The 23,350-nt window shown below is 36.1% G+C and overlaps 2 protein-coding genes and 1 pseudogene across 5 annotated transcripts; 2 read left to right on the forward strand and 1 right to left on the reverse strand.

Annotated features, from left to right (window-relative positions):
• The first annotated feature begins 24 nt into the window (after nt 1-24).
• On the forward strand, nt 25-5,682 carry LOC137727358 (wall-associated receptor kinase 5-like). Its single transcript, XM_088677712.1, has 3 exons — nt 25-1,046; nt 3,398-3,571; nt 4,196-5,682. Exons 1-3 carry the CDS (start codon nt 134-136, stop codon nt 5,422-5,424), a joined length of 2,316 nt encoding a protein of 771 aa, XP_088533838.1. The 5' UTR covers nt 25-133; the 3' UTR covers nt 5,425-5,682.
• Nucleotides 5,683-5,723: 41 nt separating this feature from the next.
• On the forward strand, nt 5,724-6,932 carry LOC148693819 (wall-associated receptor kinase 3 pseudogene; annotated as a pseudogene).
• Nucleotides 6,933-14,759: 7,827 nt separating this feature from the next.
• On the reverse strand, nt 14,760-17,361 carry LOC137727318 (coatomer subunit alpha-2-like). Of its 4 annotated transcripts, none has more exons than XM_068466185.2 (3): nt 15,479-17,361; nt 15,044-15,409; nt 14,760-14,894 (listed from the first exon to the last, which is right to left on the reverse strand). In XM_068466185.2, exons 1-2 carry the CDS (start codon nt 15,667-15,669, stop codon nt 15,085-15,087), a joined length of 516 nt encoding a protein of 171 aa, XP_068322286.2. In that variant the 5' UTR covers nt 15,670-17,361; the 3' UTR covers nt 14,760-14,894; nt 15,044-15,084. The 4 variants fall into 4 exon arrangements, with proteins under 4 accessions (XP_068322286.2, XP_088534725.1, XP_088534724.1 ...); XM_088678599.1 differs by having other exon boundaries at nt 14,760-15,409; nt 15,479-15,636; nt 16,627-17,360; XM_088678598.1 differs by having other exon boundaries at nt 14,760-15,409; nt 15,479-16,539; nt 16,627-17,360.
• Nucleotides 17,362-23,350: the final 5,989 nt, after the last annotated feature.

The following is a 23,350-nucleotide window of genomic DNA, read 5'->3' on the forward strand; positions in this document are numbered from 1 at the left end:
CTTCCATATATATATATTCCTACAGAAGGCCAACCTTCTTAATTAGCAGTTCCTTAATTTCTTGGATCCATCACCTGCTTGGATTTTCTCTATTACTGCTAGGATCTGCTCGACCCTTATTAGTTAGTACTATATGGCGTTACATAGGAGGATGCAGATTTTGCGTCTCTCTTTAGTAATAGTGGTAGCGGTTACAATTTTACTAGGAACTCCAACTCCAACAACAGCTCAATCTCTCCTTCCGCCTCAGGCACTGCCTGGCTGCCCTGACCATTGTGGTAATCTCACAATTCCATACCCATTTGGCATAGGCACCGGTTGCTACCTCGAAAGGCGGTTTAACATCACTTGTGAAAATTCCACTCAACAGCCAACAACACGTTTGATGACGAGCAATATCGAAATTACCAACATATCTCTTTATGACGGTGAGCTCCAAATACTACAGTTCGCAGCCAATGATTGTTACGATGCTCAAGGCAACTTGACCACACGGAACAATTCCAGGCTCCGGGTTCCTCCTCCTTACGCCATCTCCGGAACCAAAAACATGTTTGTCGCAGTTGGATGCGACACATATGCGTTCTTTACAGGTTACCGGGGTGGACAAAAGTACACAACTGGGTGCGTGTCCATATGTGACAATCTTGACAACGCTATCGATCAGCGGGATACTTGCTCTGGCGTTGGATGTTGCCAAACTAAAATCCCTAGTGGGCTGAAAAATCAGACTGTGACCTTGAGAAGCTTTAACAATCATAAGGCTGTGTGGCACTTCAACCCATGCAGCTACGCGTTCCTTGTGCAAGAAGGCGAGTTCAACTTTAACAGTACAAGTTTTCGAGAACTAAACGATACAGCCCGGCTTCCGGCAATTATTGATTGGGAAATTGGGAAGGGGAATGAGTTATGTAATATTGCAGCTAAAAACGAGAGCACTTTTGCATGCAAGGCAAATAGCTACTGCCATAATCGGTCTTCAGGCTACATATGCCGGTGCCTGCCAGGTTACGAAGGGAACCCATACCTCCCGGATGGTTGCCAAGGTAAATAAATCTAGACACCATTTGACCATTTGATTATTATTATTATTATAAACAATTTTGCGTATATCAAAACATATTATATATATGTATGTATGTATGTATGTATGCATGCATGCATATGTATGTATGTATGCATGCACATGTGTATGTGTGTATGCGTGTACGTGTGTGTGTGTGTGTGTATGCATGTGCGTCTATGCGTGTGTGTGTATATGTAGGTAGGTCTACTTATTTGATTATAGTTTAAACAAATAAATTTTCAATTTGCTTGACTTTCTTGCATATATGATTGTATTATTAGGATTTGGATCCATCCGGATTTAAATTGTGGGGATCCTAGAGATCCTCACATCTTAACCATTTATTGTGTATCATGCGGTCAGAAATCATTTGATTTTTTTTATTTAAAATTAAATACAAAGTGAATCCAAAGAGGATCCTCTTCCGTATTGTTAGGCTCATTGGGGGTTTGCGTTGAGGGATTCAGAACACTTTTGATCCCTTTATATCTTATTATATGTTGCAAAGTACTAGTAGTAAAAAACAGCATTAGTCAGCAAATAATTGCCACTTTTGTTTGTGCCGTGTGTGGGGGATATGTGGTCCGCCTTTGTGTGACAGCTTGATGTGGTCTTGCCTTCAAGCAATGATTATGTGGTTTCATCTTTCAACGAAGATTTTATGTAGTTTCACTCTCCAACGATGATTGTGTGGCCTTGCTCATCAGTGAAAATCAATATGTGGATTGGTATAGGTTTGTTGCATATATCGTTCTTGTGACAAATTTGTGTTGGTGCACCTGTGGTTGTGATATATGTGTAGGTTTTTAATTAATTGCTTGTTTATGCAAATTCACTCCAAATCAATGTGTTCATCACTGAAGTATTGTTCCAATTGATACATTTGTATTTGTTTGTGATGATCAAGAAAATACTGCTATCGTTTCTTGTCAAAAAAAAAAAAAATATTGCTAGTTTTGTTGGGGTGACTATAATATTAATTAGTAAAGAAAAATTGTTCGTGGTAAATAGAAAAAGAATGCACTATGCAGTAATAATCTAGACGAACAATTTTTGTTACAGTGGTTTCAAGACATTAAAATAAGAATAAATTAAGTTTACATTTCTCTTTTTTTTTTTTGGGTTTTTTGAAATGGGTCCAAAGTAACTAAAAATTGAACCTATTTCAAAAGTCAAAAGTCACTAAAAATTAGACCTATTTCAAAAGGTAGTCTATAAAATTGGACCTATTTCAAATTTTCCCTTTTTCTTTATCATCAATTAAATTTTTTTTTTTTCATTTTTGACAAGGTCTTTTAACTTTTGTCCATGTCATTATTTGAATATCAAATTATTCACATATCATCATATGTCAATTTTGAAAATAAAAAACTTATTAATCATTTCCAAATACATCTTTTTAGTATTTTTCATTTTTTTTAATTTGTACTCATTTTAAAAATTTGTACCAATATTATTTTTAGCTTTAATTTGTACCCATAATTTTAAGTTTTAATATGTACCATATTTCTTAATTTAATATGGACCCATATTTTTGTGGTGAATGTACCCATGCTAATACCATGTATTTATTTTATACTTTAAATTATATCAGTAGTTATTTCTTAAAATATATTAATAATTACATGGGTGCATTAAATTTTTTTTTTGGTAGAACTATGTGAAGAACAGTATTACTTTATTATTGATTTTTAAGTAATTATTGTAAAAGTATTATTTGAGTTTATTTAAATTTCATAATTTGTGGGATATTGAATACATAAATACAGGAGTTAAATTCCTTAAATGATGCTAGGAACCTCGATCAAAATATTTAATTAAACAAAGTTTCAATCTAACCATTAAATTGATTGGAGACTGAACCCAAAATAACCTTTAAAATCATATGTAAGCTTAGCTGGCCATGCCAAGTAGCCGCCAATTAGGCACAGATGCTGTTGCTCTGTGAAGATAGTGCCCACAAGCTAACAGTAATTGGGAATCCCTTTCACCTGAGTCAACTGAGCACGAAATTCAAGCTGTTAAAATTTAATTCAACGGTTAAAAATAAAAAGTTTTATTAAAACTTATAATAACTTTTAATGTTAGATCAAATTTCAAGAATCCGAATTTTTTGCTTAGTTAACTCAGGTAAAAAGGGTTCCGAAGAGGATTCTTTTCCTAGTAATTGCACCCAATTACTAAATTTGCAGTGGATTGTCAAAATCTGTGGGTACATGTACTGTTTCCTTTGGGCATTTTATAGTACTGAGTTGTTTACAAAAAGTCTCAAAAGTGGGATTTTAGTTTTACCTTTTGTTCATGGATTTAATTCATTCTTTTTCTTATCAGATATTGATGAATGCGAGGCTTCAGACTCCTGCAGTATTGGAACCTGCATAAATACAGCGGGAAATTATACTTGTGAATGTCCGAAAGGGTACAAAAATGTCGATATGGATAAAAAAAGTTGCATCAAGGATAACGGTCGAGCAAAGCTCAGTCTCCTGCTTATAATTTCACTAGGTAATTATTTTACTTTTCTTTAGGCGCGTGTTTTTATATATACAAAGGATATTGGTGGAGGAAAAAGTTGAACTCGGATCTTGTGTGCAAACTTAGTTACAAATCTCTTATTGGGTTGTTAGTTTATTATCTATCACATCATATAATCCTAGTCTAAAATTCTAAGCGTGCTAATTTTTCTTTGAACAATTGCACTCAGATTTTGTTTACTCGACCATTTTTAGATCCAAAACTTTCAAACATATATTAGAAGTGCTCTCTAGAAGACAGATTTTCAAATCAATATTGTTAATAATGTACCAATCAAAATTGGTATGTACACTTTGTTATTGACATGATATTAAAACTGATATCGGCACCTTGTTAACAAATATAATAAGAGTCTGTCTTGCCCAAAGAATGACTAATACTTACATACATATTCTTAGAAAGATCCATGCATGTACCAAATGAGTAAATATTCTCATTGTGTAGTATATGTCATTTTTTGTCACAAAAGATCACTTTGTCCAAAACCTAATTTGTTCTAAACAAGAAAAGCACTAGCCAGACGACAAAAACAAGATTAATACATTGATGATTTGCTCTGTATAATTTCTTGTAATTTTGCAATCATCTTTGCAGGTGCCAGTGGAGGCTTCTTGCTTTTACTAAGTGGATCTTCTTGGATATATTGGGGAATGCAGAGAAGAAAGTTCCTCAAACTCAAAGAAAAATACTTTAAAGAAAATGGTGGCTTATTGCTACAACAAAAAATCGCTAGTCAAGGAGGCACTGTGGAGACAACAAAAATTTTCACGGCAGAAGAACTTGAGAAGGCAACAAACAATTACCATGAAAGTAGAATCCTTGGTGAAGGAGGCTATGGAATAGTTTACAAAGGAATATTAGCAGCAGATAACAATAAAGTGGTTGCCATAAAAAAGTCTAAAATTGGTGTCCCAACCCAGAAGGAGCAGTTTGTCAATGAGTTGATTGTTCTTTCTCAAATCAACCATAGAAATGTGGTGAGGTTATTGGGTTGTTGTTTGGAGTCAGAAGTTCCTCTACTCGTTTACGAGTTTGTCACTCACGGCACTCTCTTTGAGCACATTCATGGTAAAAAGAGGAAAGGATCATCATTTTCATTGGAATTACGACTCAAGATAGCAGCTGAAACTGCTGGAGCACTAGCATACTTACACTCCTCCGCTCTCATGCAAATTATACACCGAGATGTGAAGGCGACCAATATACTGCTAGATGAAAATTACACTGCAAAAGTGTCAGACTTTGGAGCTTCACGATTGATTCCTCTTGATCAAGCCCAACTTGCAACTTTAGTGCAAGGAACATTCGGATACTTAGACCCTGAATACTTCCTCACGAATCAACTAACAGATAAGAGTGACGTCTATAGCTTTGGAGTTGTCCTTATGGAGCTACTAACAAGCAAAGTAGCACTTTCTTTTGACAGGCTTGAGGAAGAGAGAAACCTAGCAAGCTTCTTTGTTTGCTTAATGGAGGAGGATCGCTTGAATCAAATTCTCGATGATGCCATAGTCAACGAGAGAAACATCGAGACACTAAAAACAATGGCCAATCTCGCAAAAAGATGTGTAAGGTTAAAAGGGGAGGACAGGCCAACAATGAAAGAAGTTGCCATGGAGCTAGAAGGAATGAGAATTATAGAAAAGCATGCATGGGGAAAAGCTGAAATTTTTTCAGAAGAGACTGAGTACTTACTTGGGACACCTAACTCAGATGCTTATCCTGTGGCTTTTAGAGCTGATTGTGGTCCTAGTACTGGTACAGCTAGTGAGTATGACAGCATTCAGATCCAGATGTTAATTCCATATGATGATGGAAGATAATTCACTGCTTCATATAATCAACTCAACATTGTTTGTCATTCTAGCCATAGTGAAATAATGTTTCTTTTCATCAAATAATAAGTGTAGCCACATTGGCTAGAGCGGATTTGCTTTCTCTATACACTCTAATTTGAAATTTCCTTTGCTATAGTTTAGATTTTAGTTAAAAGTAAAGTATTGCTTGTATAAAAAAATATATATTATTTGTCATCATTTTGGAAGTTTTTATTTAGGGTATGTACCAGAGCAGTAGGTGGTGGAGATCTCAACCTTGCACGTAAGAAGTGGCCCAACACCACAAACTAATTTCTTCTTCAAAAGGATTTGCATGGAATTTAGCGTGTGCATCAGAGTAGTTGGTCGGGGATACCAATTGTTTGACTGGTTAAATGACGTTGTGTGTTGGCATTCAGTGTTTGCAATAACTACATCAAACTCAGAGAATGAAGAAAAATAATTATATCAAACTCAGAGAAAAGTATTTCAAAGAAGAGGGAGGAGACAATAACAATCTTTACAGCAGAACTTAAGAAGGGCACAGACAACTATTATGAGAGCAGAGTCGTCGGCGAAGGAGGCTTTGGAACAGTCTACAAAGGAATACTACCAGATAATGAAGTGGTTGCCATAAAAATGTTGAAAATCGGAGCTTCAACCCAAAGTGAGCAGTTTATCAATGAAGTTATCGTTCTTTCTCAAGTCAACCATAGAAATGTAGTGAAACTATTGGGTTGCTGTTTAGAGACACCGGTGTCATTACTAGTTTACGAGTTCATCACCGGGGAAACTCTTTTTTATCATCTTCATAGCATAAAGAGCAAAGAATCATCGGTTTCATGGGAGTTAGGATTGAATATCGCAGCAGAAACTGCCAGAGCACTAGCATACTTATTACTTGCGCTCCTCCACCTCCATGCAAATCATACACCAAGATGTGTAAACAACAAATATACTATTCGACGACAATTCCATAGCGAGTGTCGGACTTTGGAGCTTCGCGATTGATTACTCTAGATCAAGCTCAAATAACAACTCTTGTGCTAGGCTAGGGTACTTGGATCCTAAGTACTTTCATTCGAACCAGCTAACAGAAAAGAGTGATGTCTACAGTTTCGAAGTTGTCCTTGTGCAGCTACTAACAAGCAAAATGGCACTCTCTTTTCCTAGGCCTCAGGCAGAGAGAAACCTGGCAAGCTTCTTCATTTGTTCCGTGGAAGAGGGTCACTTGACTGAAATTCTAGACGACAACAGTCACCGAGAGAAATATTGAGTCACTGAAAGAAGTGGCTAATCTTGCAAGTAGATTTTTGAGGGTGAAAAGGAAGGAAAGGCCTAGCATGAAAATGGTAGCAATAAAGCTAGAGGGGATGCGGACCTTGGGCCGCCTTGAATGGCTTATGCTGGAGGTGAGGGCTGGGCATTTTTTTTAAACGAAACCGACTGAACTGCACGAAGAGCACCCGCGGCTATTTGGTTTGGTTTGGTTTTTTTTTTTTTTTTTTTTTTTTCTTCTTCTAATTTTTGGTGGCTAAAACGAACCGCACTTATCTTAATCGGTTTGGTAAGCGGTTCCAAAAATTCTTAGGCTACGGTTAATTGAACCGACCTGCATATATTTAATTTTAATTTTTTAATCATAATTAATACGTGTAGTAATATAAATAGTTAATTATTTACAAGTTATTGTGTTGGGAAATTTTATTTAAATTCATCTAACCTCTTTCTACACCCAATTGCATAATTACTATTACGTACAAAATGAAATTAATAATAAAAATCAAATTTATCAATAGAGCCACATACTATAATTAAACCCCAGCATCACCACTTGTTTATCCTATGTTCATTCCGGCTAAAACTTTAATAGCTTTGATAGAGAAAAATAAGCTTTTCTATTGATGGATGGTGATTTTGAAGTTTTTAATCCTCCAACTAATGTATGACTTGATTTATGGATATTTTATTTGTTTGCTTCTTTTTTGGATTAAATTTCATACTTTGTATATTATATTGTATTTATTTTTCTCTGTCGTCTGTCTGTGCCCCAAAACACCAGTGCAAGGACTTTTGATTAGTACTGCAAATACATAAAACTTGATTCTTGTTGCAAATAAAGGTTGCTCAACCTTAACCACGAACTAGCGGGTGGCATGTCTTGCACCTTTTTTATTCGAAATAGCTCCAATTTGTTTATTTGTTAGCCCTATGTCACTTCAAAGTTTATTAAAAAGTACATGAAAATGCTCGATTTAAAAAGAACTGAATTAGAGCTTGCATAACATTCTCTTGGCAAATTCAAGTCTATGGAATGATCTCTTGGATCCTAAATCCATGGATGGGTTGTGGTAGCAGAAAGAAAAAAAGCTGCCATGGAAATGCTAATCCTATACAACAGATGCAATTATAGAGGGGCAAAGGACGCCTCTTTGAAAAGAAAAAAAAAATTCAATTAGAAATGTTATTTTATAAGGGAATGGGTGTAAAGATAATTTAAAATTTTGAATTGGGTATGAGATGGTAGTTTAGGTAATAAATTTGGGTTTAAAGAGATTTTAATTCTTTAATAAAAAAAACAATATGAATGAAGAGAGTAAATTAGGTATAGAAAGAGATTAGATGAGTTCAAATAAAATTTCCTTAATATGTTTCCATAGAAACAAAACTTAATTAGTTTAAAGTGTCCTCTTTCTTTTCATTCAAAAAGCAAATAGCAAAAAGTAAATGTAATATTTCGGTGCCTAAAAGGCAGAGAGGAATGAAATTATGAAGGACATTTTGATGCCTTTTATGATTATTAAATGCAGAGGAGATATATGACCCCCAAAAAATGTAGAGGAGAGAGATGAGAGCCACACATTCGGAGGAGAGCATTCGGCTCTCCCATTTGGAAAAAAGAGCAATCGGCTCTTCCATTTTGGGAGTTAGAAGCGGATGCTGGGGGCACCATTTCGAGAAGGGTAATTTTATTTGAACTCATGTAATTTTTTTCTACATTCAACTTATTCTTTTCATCCATATTATTTTTTATTAAATAATTAATCTCTCTTTAAACCCAAACTTATTACCTAAACTACCCTCTCAAACCCAATTCAAAATGTTAAGTTATCTTTACACTAATTCACTTTATAAAATAACATCTGTAATTGAAACTTTTTTTTATTTTTAAAAGAGGTGTCCTTGCCATACCCTCCTCTTCTCACTAGCATTTCCATGGCTATTCTTTTTTTCTTTATGCTACCAAACCTAGACATTTGCCTTTTTTCTTTCCACTAATGTGCATAAGCAACAAATCAAACAATTCATCCTCTTATATTTATCAACAAGCAAGGAAGTATATAATCTAAGAACATTGGTAAGAAGTTTTTCCTTAGAATTTTCCAATTGCAGAAAGTTTAACAAACCATTCAGGATTGATGAAAAAAATTGAAACTCAAATACTCATCTTCTAAATTTTAAAAAAATTGAAATCAAACGAACAAAATATTCATAAATTGAGTCATACTTTAGTTGGAGGATTCAAAACTTCAAAATCACCATCCATCAATAAAAAAAACTTGTGACGCAGCAAGAAGATAAACAGAGGGATCCTTACGTTCACCCTTAATGACTCATCTAGAATCCACCAGAAAAAAGTGAGAGAATTCTCAAACACTATATTGATTAATCTAGAATACAAAAAAAAGAAACTTAGAGCAACACTTACATTGCCTATTTATTCTACTTGTAACACCAGATTAATTATAAATATTGAATCTTATTTAAATCATAGCGTGTAACTCATGACCTATTGCTCTTCACCCTGCGCCTATCAAGCTGTGTTTCAAATTCCGCCGCTAAATGTTCTACGTTAGACTCCTCACGGAAGAACTCACCCCCAAGTTATCTTCAGGATAGAGCGCTTCATCTTCATGTTATTCAAACAAATCTGCAACATTAAAAAGTGCTCAAAATTCCCATAGATGCGGCCAGATCAACAACATAAGCATTGTCATTGATCTTCTTCAAAATCTTATACGGTCCATACTTGCATGGCTTCAGCTTGCTGTAGGTTCCAACAGGGAATCGCTCCTTTCTGAGATACACCATCACATAATCTCCCTCATCGAAAACTTTAGCACGCTTATGCTTGTCTGCAGCAGGTTTGTACCTAGCATTGGTTTTTTCCAGCTTATCTCGCACTTCTTCTTTAACCTCCATAACATTTTTACCATAAGTTGAGCGCCTACGCTAGCTCCATGGGCTTTGGGAAGTTTGACCAAGTCAACAACATGGTTAGGAACTCAAGTATAGACCAAAGAGAAAGGGGACTTTCCTGTGCCACTATAAACAACGTTGTTGTAAGCAAACTCCACTTGAGGCAAAGCATTATCCCACTTTTTTGACTTATCAGCACAAACACTTTAAACCATGTTGCCAAGCATTCTATTAGTCACCTCCGTCTGGCCATCGGTTTGTGGATGCACTGTATTGCTACATTTCAAGGTAGTACCAAAGAGCTTCCATATCGTTATTCAGAAGTGACTCAAAAACTTGGTGTTACGATAAGATGTAATAGTTTTGGGTACACCATGCAAACGCACAACCTCCCTAAAAAAACAGTTTGGCTATGTGAGTAGCGTCAGAAGTCTTTCTACAAGTTATAAGGTGTGCTATCTTAGAGAACCTATCAACCACAACAAACACAGAATTGACCCCACTTTGGGTTCGAGGAAGTCCCAGCATATAGTCCATACACAAATCTTGCCAAATGTCGGTAGGAACCGGTAAAGGAATATAAAGACCAGTATTTTGTGCTTGACCCTTTGACACCTGACAAACATAGCACTTTCTTGCAATTTTGCCAACATCATTCTTCAACTTAGGCAAAAAATAACGTTCCTCAATTCCTGCAATGGTTTTGTCCCTGCCTAAGTGTCCACTCAAACCGCCTCCATGAATATCTCAAATAAGCTTCTCTCATAAGGACGAGCTAGGAATGCACAACCTGTTGCCTTCAAACAAATACCCATCTCTAATGTGGTAATCTGAAACAGGTTGATTTTGATCACACTTCACCCAAACTATTTTGAAATCAAAATTAGCTTCATATTACTCCTTTAAAAACTCAAACCCCACAATCTCTTGTGCTAAAGTAATCAACAAATTTGCTATTCGACTCAAAGCATTGGCAACATGATTGAGAGATCCAGATTTATGCTTAATCACAAAAGGAAATTTTTGAAGGAAAGTGGCCCATCGTACATGCATTTTACTCACTCTTCTAGTTGTTGATGAACTTCAAAGCTTTGATAACGCTCTCATTGCTTCAAAGCACGCATAACCGCGTAAAATTCCTGATCATAAGTACTCTATTTTTTGCGGGCTTCACTCAACTTTTCACTGAAGAATGCCACTGGTATTTTTTCTTGATACAACAAAGCTCACACGCCCAATCCGCTTGCATCACATTCGATCTCGAATATCTTCTCGAAACTGGGAAAGGTTAAAACCGGTGTAGTGCTAAGTTTTTCTTTAATCAACGCAAAACTTTTGTCTTGTGCTTCACCCCATTGAAACTTCCCTTGCTTGAGACACTCAGTAATAGGAGCTGTAATAGTACTAAATTTTCATACAAGGCGCCTGTAAAAAGTAGCGAGGCCATGGAAACTACGCAACTCACTTACGGTCTTTGGAGTAGGCCATTCTCTGATTGCACGTACCTTGTCTTGATCCACATGAATTCCATCTTAGCTAACAATATACCCCAAAAACAACAACTTATTTGTAAGGAATGTGCACTTCTTCAACTTAATATAAAGTTTATTCTCTTCCAGAACATCCAGAACTTGTCTCAAGTGCACTAAATGCTCTTCTTTGGTTTTACTATAAATCAGGATATCATCAAAATACACAACAACAAATGACCCAGTAAAAGGACGCAAAACCTGGTTCATAAGTCGCATGAAAGTACTTGGTGTATTTGATAATCTGAATGGCATTACTCATTCATACAGACCATCCTTGCTCTTAAATGTCATCTTCCATTCATCTCCTGGTTTAATTCTAATCTGATGATAGCCACTGCTCAAATCAATTTTTGAAAACACCTTAGAACCCTCAAGACATCCAGCATATCCTCCAACTGCGGAATTGGAAATCTATACTTAATGGTGATCTTATTAATGGCTTACTATCAACACACATACGCCAAGTGTTATCCTTTTTTGGCACTAACAAGACGGGAACTGCACAAGGACTCATACTTTCACGAATAAATACTTTTTTCAGCAGCTCTTCAATCTTCTCCTTCAAGATCGCATTTTCTTTCGGATTCATCCGATAATGGGGTAGGTAGATTAAGAAGGCTTCCTTCGGGACAAAATCAATCTGATGTTGAATACCTCGCATAGGAAGAAGTTGCTCTGGTAAATCTTTAGAAACCAAATCTTCAAACTTTCTCAAAATTTCCTGCACTTCTTTTGGAGTGTGACTTATAGCAACATCTGTCACCAAGAGCCCCTTAAGTACAACTGGATACATGAACCCAACTTCTTTGATAATGTCTTCAAACTCGTGGCTATTCCTGGAGATAGATAGAGCAATTTTGCGAGAACCCCACTCAAAGATAAACACATTATCATGCCCTTTTGTGGGTAGCATCAACATCAAACTACCATGGCCTTCCCAGTAATACATGGCTAGCATCTATGTCAATTACATCGCACCAAATCTCATGTTTGTAATGTTTACCGATAAAAAGAGGAATCTTGCATACTTCTGTCACTTTCATCGACGATCCTTTCTTCACCCAACCCAACATATAAAGATCTGTACGCTTCTCTGTCGGAAGTTTTAAATAATCAACCATCTTTTGTGACACAAAATTCTCACGGCTACCACTGTCCACAATCAATGTACACACCTTGTTGTCAACAGAACATAATGAGCGGAATTTATGATTTCTCTGCCCTTCTTGTTTAGGCGAAATGAGCTCGTTGTAGTACTATGCTAAGCACTTCGTCCTCCTCAATAGCAATACGAGTCATCATCAAATTCACAACCTCATTATTATCTTCATATGCAAACTCAGCCCATCATAATCATCATCATAATTTCCACCTTGATCATTAGCTTCTTCGGTTCCTTATACAAGGTTCGCTTGCTTCCGCTTCGGACATTTATTGGACTTGTGGCCATGCTGGAAACACCTATAGTAGACATCACCAGTTGCCTTAGCATATGGACCAAGGTTTGGCCTCTGATTTTGATTCTGATTTATGTTAGTGTCCCAGCTACTTTCTCTTCTGTAATTATGCCATTTATAATTATTTCCTTGGGTCGACTGAACCTCTTTCTTCTCCTTGTTAGGAACATAAGAATCTGCTGCCCTTCTCTGGTAATTATTATTATTGCCATAGCTCGATTTCTTCTCTTTTTGTTCATGTTCTTTCAGTTTTTTCTCTAACTGTTGTGCCTTCATAGCCATATTTTGAGCCTTATGGACATCCCAGAAAACTTGTAACCCGATTATATCCTATATTAACATCGTCAATCCATTAACATATCTTGACACCGTCTGCCCCTGAGTCTCATTCAAAGAATTTCTTTCTACCAACCTTAAGAACTCGTCGATATAATCGTCTACTGCCCTGCTACCTTGGGTACAATTATGGTAGAGGCGATAAAGATGCTGCTCGTAATCCACTGGAAGGAAACAGTCTATCATCAATTGTTTCATCCTACACCATGTCCTGACCGGTTGTTTGGCCTGCCTCTATCGCGACTTCTGCAAATTATCCCACCATAAAGCCATTTCCCTTCAAGCGAAAAGCCACTATCTTAACCATCTTCTCCTTCGGTACCAACATAATCTTGAAGAATCTCTCTACCTCCACAAGCCAATCTAAAAATCCTTCAATGGATAGATGGCCATTAAAATAATGGATGTCGGCCTTCATCTAATAATCTTCAATGGGTTGTCGGTTGTTCTGATTAGTAGCATGTGGGATCCCTGGATGTTCTATCTCTTCCTTAGAATCTGATTCACTAGCCTCCCATTGACGATGACCATTGTGGTTGCTTCTATCACCACCACGTCGGTTATCTCGATCATTTTGTAGATTGTTGTTGTTGTTGTTGTTGTTATTGTTGTTTCCCATGTTGAGAAGCAATTGACGAATCTCTTCAACGCTTGCAGCAAGAGCATCAAACTCCTTCCTGGAAATTGGTTCCCCGCCAGGATAGGTCCTATAATTCGTCGGGTTATTCGCCATTGAGCCAAGGCAAACCTGTTCTGATGCCAACTGACGCAACAAGAAGATAAACAAAGGGATTATCACGTTCACCCTTAATGATTCATCTGGAATCCACCAAAAAAAAGTGAGAGAATTCTCAAAGACTATATTGATTAATCTGGAATACAAAAGATGAAACTTAGAGCAACACTTACATTGCCTATATATTCTACTTGTAACACCAGATTAATCATACATATTGAATGCTATTTAAATCATAGCGTGTAACTCATGACCTATTGGTTTACACCCTACGCCTATCAAGCTGTGCTTCAAATTTCTCCGCTAAATGTTCTACGTCAACTTGTTTTTCTCTACAAGACCTATTAGGGTTTTAGCCAGAATGAACGTAGGATAAACAAAAAGTGATGGTCGGGATTAATGGGTTTATTGATAAATTTGAGTTTTATTATTAATTTCATTTTATACTTAATAGTAATTATACAATAAGGTAAAATAGACAATTAACAATTTAAATTTAAGTTGGGTGTAGAAAGAGGTTACATGGGTTCAAATAAAATTTCCCTTTCGAGAAGGCAGCAACTGCTGCTTTGTTGCTCTCTTTGAGTTGCTTCATTTGTGTTTTCTTTTAGGCAATCACTCGTATTGGTGCTACAATCTGTAGCTTTTAAGAGAGGAATTTGTTATATATTTTCGTCTTCACACAAACCAAGAACTGATCCAAATCAACCCGCCACTATAAGTTAACCGACCTGATCGATTTTTGACCCAAATTTGTCGGTTTCGATTTGCAATTTTAGCCCAACCAACTAGGTCGGTTTGGTTTCAATTTTGGCCCAAAACCAACCCAAACCAACCCACACCCACCCAGACCCAATGTTGTTCTAGTACTAGCATAACTATTGGTGCGACTAGCTTGTACGAAAACGTGGAAATCGAAATGTTAATGCGAGAAGATGATGTCCGAGATTCCATCAACTTCTCAATAGCCGATAATCCATCGTTTCTCAATAGTGTACATCTTGGAATATAATTAGCAGAAAGCTACTCAGGCACACGAGAAAAGACATACATTTCAAACACAAGATATTCAAAAACGAGTTTTAACACGAAAATGGCGTCTACAATATATGAAATTTCAGTTACAAATCTCAGGAAAAGCAAGTAATTTGCCAACTTAATCTAATTTGTTTATTCTCGAAAGTCACAAGAATCACCTAGACCGAAATGCTCAACCTGTTCATTACATCGAAAATCTTGATCACGAACCTTGAAACAAAATTTGAAATAGAAATACAAGAGAAGCACAACCTAATTAAATCCCATTCTTTAACATAGAAACCCTACTCAAGGAGATGAGAAAACTAACAGAACCGTTGTCGTACTTGAAGGTTGAAAAAATTGCTCCCACTTGAGCGGCAGGAGATCATCTTATCTGGGTAGGAGAACACAGCAAACCAGATGCATCTGATCCAACCACTGAAAGATCACAAACAGTACAGAGCTTCCCTTCCTGGTCCGGAACAAACCGAGAACTGCAGTATGGGCATGACACATCCTTCTGTCCACAGCAAATAGGCACGTAAGTTGCCCCACAGACCACAAATGGGTTTCTGAAATCACAGTTTAGCTGGGTTGCATCAGTCATGTTCTTTTCGGCAGCTTGCAGGATTTGTCTTGCAGTCTTTGCATGGTTTTCAATGGTGGGGTTGGTTTCCAAAAGTCGTCTGGCAAAGTCAGCTCCGACCTCCCTGTAAACAAATGCCAATGAGAAAAAAATGGCGGAAAATGTGAAAGAATGTTGGAAATTGTGAAATTACCATTCGGTCCTGGAACCGTTTAGCGCCCTCTGCGCCGGCTCTGGACGACGGATTCGGCTTAGCTCCTGACGGTGCGGGTGAGGTTGGTCATGTTGCCAAACTCCACCGCCTTGCTCACCGCCGATCTCAGTCATGACATTTTCTGATGCAATCTCCGACTTTTTAACAGAATAACAAAAAAAAACACACATCAAATATCCCAAATCGCAAATTCTGATGCAATCTCCTACCTACCTACTCATTTCTCAAAATTAAAACCCTAATAAAAAATTAATCTCCAAATCCCCGATTTGTAAATCATATTCGAAACCTAATTCAAAATCCTGTGACCCCAAGAGTCCATTCAATTGGGATTTTAAAATGAATCTAGAGTCTTTAATTAAGATTTTAAATTATTCTCTGAAATTCAAGATGTATACTATTAGATTTTAGAGGTCTTTTGATATGGATCTAAATTAACTAAAAATTTGATTTATTTCAAAAGTCAATAAAAATTGAATCTATTTCAAAAGTTGACCTATAAAATTATACCTATTTCAAATTTTTCCTAGATTTTAAGATATTTTATTAAAATCCTTAGAAATCTGAATATATTCAATTGAAATTTTAAAGAAGTTTATAACATTCGTGTATTTAATTAGAAATTGATTTTAAAGAATTTGATAAAGTAAAGGAAATTGAAGGAAATTGAAAAATTTCGTAATATATTTGAAGCAGTCATAAATCTCATCTTTCCTATGAGATTTCGCAAAATTTTATATAAAATCTATACCAATCAATTAAATTTCATAAAAATTCATAGATTTATAAACCTATTAAAGTCTATCAAATTCTCGAACACTGCAGATAAAACAGAGAACTCTGTAGATAAAACAGAGAGGATTGTGGTCGACGGCACGGTACACGGTGCGCCGGCGTTTGTACAGAAATAGCTCGCTGGAATTGGAAGAACCAGACCCAGACCTTAACATTTTTACGTTACAAATATACTCAGATGCAAAGACAGAGCACCACCATTGAAGAGGAATCCTCCTGGAGCATCAGTTGCCGCATATTCAAATCTAAAACGTTTTTACTCTTCAGAAAGTCACTGAACATATATGCTGTAAAATATTAGCAAAAGAATCTTTAGAAAAAAAAATACATACTATCGGATCGGGGAAGACATAACCCAGCTTCCGGACCGAGTTCTGGTGGAAGCCTGCAAACAACCCGCCCTCTCTCTCCCCAAACCCTAGAACGCAGCCCCTCACTTTCTCGAAACCCACTCTCAAACCTTAGAACGCAGCACTCTCACTCTCTCAAAACCCACTCTGAATAACACGGATGCAACAACCCGCCCTCTCTCCCGCCGTCAGCTTCGGTTCGAAGCCGCTTTGTTTTCACCTAAACTCCAAATCGCGCTCTCCCTCTCTCTCCCCAAAGAGAGCATCATCGCTCAATCCCCTCTCTTTCTCTCCCTCGAACCGTACAGCCCCCTGTGACTCTGTCTACATGCAAACCCTCTCCTCAACCACTCGGAATGACACCAACACCAGCCACCCACCGCCCAAGCGCAATCGCAGATATCCTCCCATAACGGACACCCTTGCCCCATCTCTCTCTGCAAATCCCTGAATCTCGTAGCCATCGAAATCCCGCCACATCTCTCTCTTCGGATTTCAGTAAGAAATGAGGGTTTGAGAAGGAAATGGAAAATGCCGGCTTTTCCATCCCTTCTTCCCCTTCCACGATTATCAACACGTGTGCATCAAGAGCAGCTGTAGAGAGAGTCCAAAACGCTGTCCATTCGCACAGTGCAATTTCATCCCCTACTCTCTCTCTCTCTCAGCAAGCAGGGCCGCTGTCCATTCGCAGCTCTCGTCTCTCTCCAATCTGTCAGTCCTTCTGTCCCCTTCCCCAACAACAACAGGCCTACCGAAGCCGAAGCCGAAGCCGAAAGCCCAGATGCAGCCCAAACGTCGTCTCTCTCCAATCTGTCAGTGCTTCTATCCCCCTTCCCCAACAACAACAGGCCTACTGAAGCCTAAGCCGAAGCAAAAGCAAAAGCCGAAAGCCAAAAGCCCAGATGCAGCCCAAACGCTCAAAATCGGTTTTAAGTAAATGTAACGAAATTTACCCAATGGCATAGACGTAAATATATCAAAAAGTAATGGCGGTGGCAATTTTGTAAATAAAGTGAAATCCGGCCAAATTCACTGTTCAGTTGAACACTGCAATTGGATTTCTTACTTTAGACTTGAGTAATAATTTATTAAACTTCTTACTGTGAGGGGAAATTTTTCATTATCACGAGAACACGAGGGGTACATCAAGTGTTTTTATGCAAGTGGTGAAATTTTTTATTTTTTTAGTTATTAACTTTTTAATACACGTATCATATCATTAGTATAGTTACAAGTGATGTATCATTCCGTATTCCGATCACACTAAAATATCTCTATGAAGGCGGTGTAAGTCTGTGTTTTAAGATTAAAAACAAGAAGGAAAAGTTAGATCGTAGTACAAAGACCTTATCAACCTTCTATACATTTCTAGAAACCGAGAAAACAATATCCACAATTTCATTTTTTCATAAACCAATAAAACTTTGATAAGTTCTGATCTTTTCTTTCTTGTTTTTACTCAAAATATAAAGACTATGTAGCCCTCACAAAAGTATTTCAAATAGGGAAATTTTATTTGAACTCATATTTTGTATCTCAACACCCAGCTTATTTTTTATGCTCACATTGTATTTGATTTATCTATCATTATCTTTTTACACCCAATGCTATTTTCGAAACCACCCTTATTTATCAAAACTAAACTCAATCAAACTTCTTTTTACACCCAATTCAATCTACCTCAAAATAAAAAATAAAACCCTAACCAATCCATCATCTCCATGGAGCAAAGCCCCTTCTCTATCTTTAAAAAATCCTTCCATCTCCCATAGTTGTCATTCTGCACCCCCGTCTACTCCTCCGTGGTCGTCTAAACCTCTTCCTCTTCATTTTCTTCATCATTTGGCATCTCTAAATTTCTAGAGCACTAATTAGCTTAATAATTGGTATGTGTTCAATCGATTGGTTCAATTTTTACGTATTGATTCCTTTTTCTTTTCAATTAAATGAGCTTCTGGTTAAAGTGTTTAATGAGTTTGGTATATTTCAATTAAATGACGGTGTGGGTTCTTACACAATGGCGTAGGTTCGAATTTTATCGGTGACTAATCTAACATCTAACTTACTAATGCTATCGCTCGACTAAAAAAAAACAATTTCGAAATGTATGTAGTGGATAAACACAATCTCAAAATTTAATTAAAATCACATAAGAATGATAAATAAAGGCATTATCACAACTTAGGGGTGGTGAGCAATCCCATTAAAATAGAACTTAATATATACATATTAAAAACAAAAACAAATTGATGCAAAATCTCCCAACGACTAATATTATTCCAAGTGATGCATGAAACATACACATTTATCCCTTCTTGCCACTTGGTTATAATCAAACATCATGCATTTACTAATATTATTCCAAATCATGCATGAAACCAACACATTTGCCCCTTTATGCCACTTGGTTATACACAAACATAATGCATTTACTAATAAGCAAACATCATGCATTTACTAATACTATTCTAAGTCATGCATGAAACCTATACATTTGTCCCTTCATCCCTTCATGCCACTTGGTTATATGCAAACATAATGCATTTACTAATAAGCAAACATCATGCATTGACTAATACTATTCCAAGTCATGCATGAAACCTGTACATTTGTCCCTTCATGTCATTTGGTTATAAGCAAACATCATGCACAAGTTGTTTACTAATTAGTATTACTACTATTTAGCTTGTATCATGACCGTTTTCTTTCTGTTGTTCATACACCAAGACATTGTAAGAAATAATATTGATTATTCAAAACGAATCAACAACTAGTTGCACAGTGTCACAGTCAGTGATACTTCCAACTTGATAAAGAAAGAAAGAAAAAAAAAAAAAAAGTCGACTTCCAAACTAAAATAAAATGTATATAAATATAGAAAATTGTTATTAGCACTCCAAAAATCTCATTTGTCACTCCAAATTTTTTATAATTAGAAAGAAAAATACATTTATACGGAGTGTAAAATGAGATTTTTAGAGTGCTAATAACAGTTCCCTAAATATGTCTTAACAAATATTGTACGTGACATTGACTTAGACTTTCGCAAATAGACTTATAATTTCTGGTATCTAATAAATATCCAGATTGATTATATTCATCAATCTACAAAATTTTCTCATGGAAGTACACATTTTTTTGCTACAGATACCAATGTAGAGGCTAAAAGACGATACAATATTAAATTCATATGTGGTTGGGATATTTATGACTTTAATCATTAAAATGCATAAGCTCAATTGTACATTCAAGTTAGATCAATTATGAAGTTTTGGTCAACAATAAAACTGCTTACCTATGAGTTCACCTATAAAACGTGCAAAGGCGATATACTTTTTAACCACAGTTCTATGTATTGTGAATTTTTGTCTGCATCTTTTGTGGCATATAGAGGCTAAAAGATACTACGATATTAAATCCATATATGGTCAAAATATTTATCAATTTAATTATTAAAATGCATAAACTCAATTATACATCCATGTTAGATCAATTCCCAAAGTTTTGCTCTACAATAAAAACTGCTTAGCTAATAGTTTGCCTATAAAATGTGCAAAGACGGTATACTTTTTAGCCACAGTTCAATGGAAAGTGAATTGTCGTCAGCAACTTTTGTATCTAATAAATATCCACAATTAAAAATATTCATTGATATACCAAAAGTTATCATGGATGTACCCATTTTTCTACCATAGATATGAATATAAAGGCTAGAAGATTCTCATTTAATAAAAACTTATCAAACTCATTAAACACTCTAACCAAAAGCTCATACCGATTATTAAGCTAATTAGTGCTCTAAAAATTTAGAGATGTCAAATGATGAAGAAGAGGAAGAGGAAGAGGTTTGGATGACTACGGAAGAGTAGATGGGTGTGCAAAATGACAACCATGGGAGATGGAAGGAGTTTTTTAAAGAGAGAGAGAAGGGGATTTGCTCCATGGAGATGATGGACTGGTTAAGGTTTTATTTTTAAGTAGGATGAGTTGGGCGTAAAAAGAAGTTTGATTGAGTTGAGTTTTGATAAGTAAAGGCGGTTTCGGAAATAATGTTGAGATACAAAATATGTGTTCAAATAAAATTTCCCTTTCAACAACTAGTTTCTTAAAAAAAGAACAGTAATGCTTTTCTTACCATATTTTTATACCACATTTATATGTTCTACACATTTAAAAACAAGAAGGAAAAGTTAGATCGTAGTACAAAGACCTTATCAACCTTCTATACATTTCTAGAAACCAAGAAAACAATATCCACAATTTCATTTTTTCATAAACCAATAAAACTTTGATAAGTTCTTATCTTTTCTTTCTTTTTTTTACTCAAAATATAAAGACTATGTAGCCCTCACAAAAGTATTTCAAATAGGGAAATTTTATTTGAACTCATATTTTGTATCTCAACACCCAATTTATTTTTTATGCCCACATTGTATTTGATTTATCACCCAACACTATTTCTGAAACCGCTCTTACTTATCAAAATTCAACTCAATCAAACTTCTTTTTACACCCAATTCAATCTACTTCAAAATAAAAAATAAAACCCTAACCAATCCATCATCTCCATGGAGCAAAGCCCCTTCTCTATCTTTAAAAAATCCTTCCATCTCCCATGGTTGTCATTCTGCACCCCCATATGCTCCTCTGTGGTCGTCTAAACCTCTTCCTCTTCCTTTTCTTCATCATTTGACATCTCTAAATTTCTAGAGCACTAATTAGCTTAATAATTGGTATGTGTTCAATCGATTGGTTCAATTTTTACATATTGATCCTTTTTCTTTTCAATTAAATGAGCTTCTGGTTAAAGTGTTTAATGAGTTTGGTATATTTCAATTAAATGACGGTGTGGGTTCTTACACAATGGCATAGGTTCGAATTCTATCAGTAACTAATCTAACATTTAACTTACTAATGCTATCGCTCAACTAAAAAAAAAAAAATTCGAAATGTATGTAGCGGATAAACACAATCTTAAAATTTAATTAAAATCACATAAGAACGATAAATAAAGGCATTATCACAACTTAGGGGTGGTGAGCAATCCCATTAAAATAGAACTTAATATATACATATTAAAAACAAAAACAAATTGATGCAAAATCTCCCGATGACTAATATTATTCCAAGTCATGCATGAAACATACACAATTTGTCCCTTCATGCCACTTGGTTATAATCAAACATCATGCATGAAACCTACACATTTGTCCCTTTATGCCACTTGGTTATACGCAAACATAATGCATTTACTAATAAGCAAACATCATGCATTTACTAATACTATTCCAAGTCATGCATGAAACCTATACATTTGTCCCTTCATCCCTTCATGCCATTTGGTTATACGCAAACATAATGCATTTACTAATAAGCAAACATCATGCATTGACTAATACTATTCCAAGTCATGCATGAAACCTATACATTTGTCCCTTCATGCCATTTGGTTATAAGCAAACATCATGCGCAAGTTGTTTACTAATTAGTATTACTACTATTTAGCTTTGTATCATGACCGTTTTCTTTCTATTGTTCATACACCAAGACATTGTAAGAAATAATATTGATTATTCAAAACGAATCAACAACCAGTTGCACAGTGTCACAGTCAATGATACTTGTAACATCCCACATCGTCCAGGGGAGTGATCCTTAAATGTATATTCTCATCCCTACCTAGCACGAGGCCTTTTGGGAGCTCACTGGCTTCGGGTTCCGTAGGAACTCCGAAGTTAAGCGAGAAGGGGGCTAGAGCAATCCCATGATGGGTGACCCACTGTGAAGTTGCTCGTGAGTTCCCAAAAACAAAACCGTGAGGGAATGGTAAGCCCAAAGCGGACAATATCGTGCTACGGTGGTGGAGCGGGCTCGGGAAGTGAGCTCTGATACCAAATTGTATATTCCCGGTGGTGGAGCGGACAATATCGTGCTACGATGGTGGAGCGGGCCAGGGTTAGGCTCTGATACCAAATTGTCACATCTCGACCCGGGGCGGACCACTTCCCGGGCCCGCTCCACTACCGTAGCACGATATTGTCCGCTTTGAGCTTACCATTCCCTCATTACAGATGACTAGATGACTAGATGTTTGTTAAGGGCTCGTTCAACAACCATTTAAATTTTAAATTTTTAGTTTTTCAGTTTTATTTTTGTGAAACTTGTTTGGTAAGTGTTAAAAAAAAAATTGAAAATTGAAACCGAAATCAAAGCATATATTAATAACGCCAAAAATTAAAAAAAAAAAAAAAACTTTCAGTATTTTGTTCTTTTAAAATTAAAAACAAAATAAGTATCAAACAACCAAAACAATAATTTAATGTACATGAGAGATAAGAGAGAGGGAGGGTAACTGTGTATTGGATCTTCTGAAACATCGGCAACAATTAATTTTGATGATAACAATAGCAATACAAGGAAGGGAACCATTTTCATTAGTAGAGATATAAAGTTTGGCTCCTGCATTCCCCTAGCCAAGCTAGTAAGCTACCCATGTGTGTATATATAGAGGGTTTAAATAATAAAAAGTTACATGAGTTTAAATAAAATTTCACATATATAAATGCAACCTACACCAAAACGCGTTTTATCTAACCAAATGTTATGGCTGTGGATTTGCTGTCCCGTAATGCATGTCCCGTTTGTGCCTCTTTGTCTTTTTTTTTTTTACACATGTCTTTACACTTAACAAACCATTAGCACTGTT

Source organism: Pyrus communis, chromosome 10 (genome assembly GCF_041283825.1).
Source record: "Pyrus communis isolate YQ-2024b chromosome 10, ASM4128382v1, whole genome shotgun sequence".
NCBI lineage: Eukaryota > Viridiplantae > Streptophyta > Magnoliopsida > Rosales > Rosaceae > Pyrus > Pyrus communis.

Coding starts and splice junctions, on each gene's coding strand:
- LOC137727318 (XM_068466185.2), bottom strand. CDS start 15,669: ATGTGTGTTTTTTTTTGTTATTCTGTTAAAAAGTCGGAGATTGCATCA. Junction 15,410..15,478: donor AACGGTTCCAGGACCGAATG/GTAATTTCACAA, acceptor ATTTGTTTACAG/GGAGGTCGGAGCTGACTTTG.
- LOC137727358 (XM_088677712.1), top strand. CDS start 134: ATGGCGTTACATAGGAGGATGCAGATTTTGCGTCTCTCTTTAGTAATA. Junction 1,047..3,397: donor CCTCCCGGATGGTTGCCAAG/GTAAATAAATCT, acceptor TTTTCTTATCAG/ATATTGATGAATGCGAGGCT. Junction 3,572..4,195: donor CCTGCTTATAATTTCACTAG/GTAATTATTTTA, acceptor TCATCTTTGCAG/GTGCCAGTGGAGGCTTCTTG.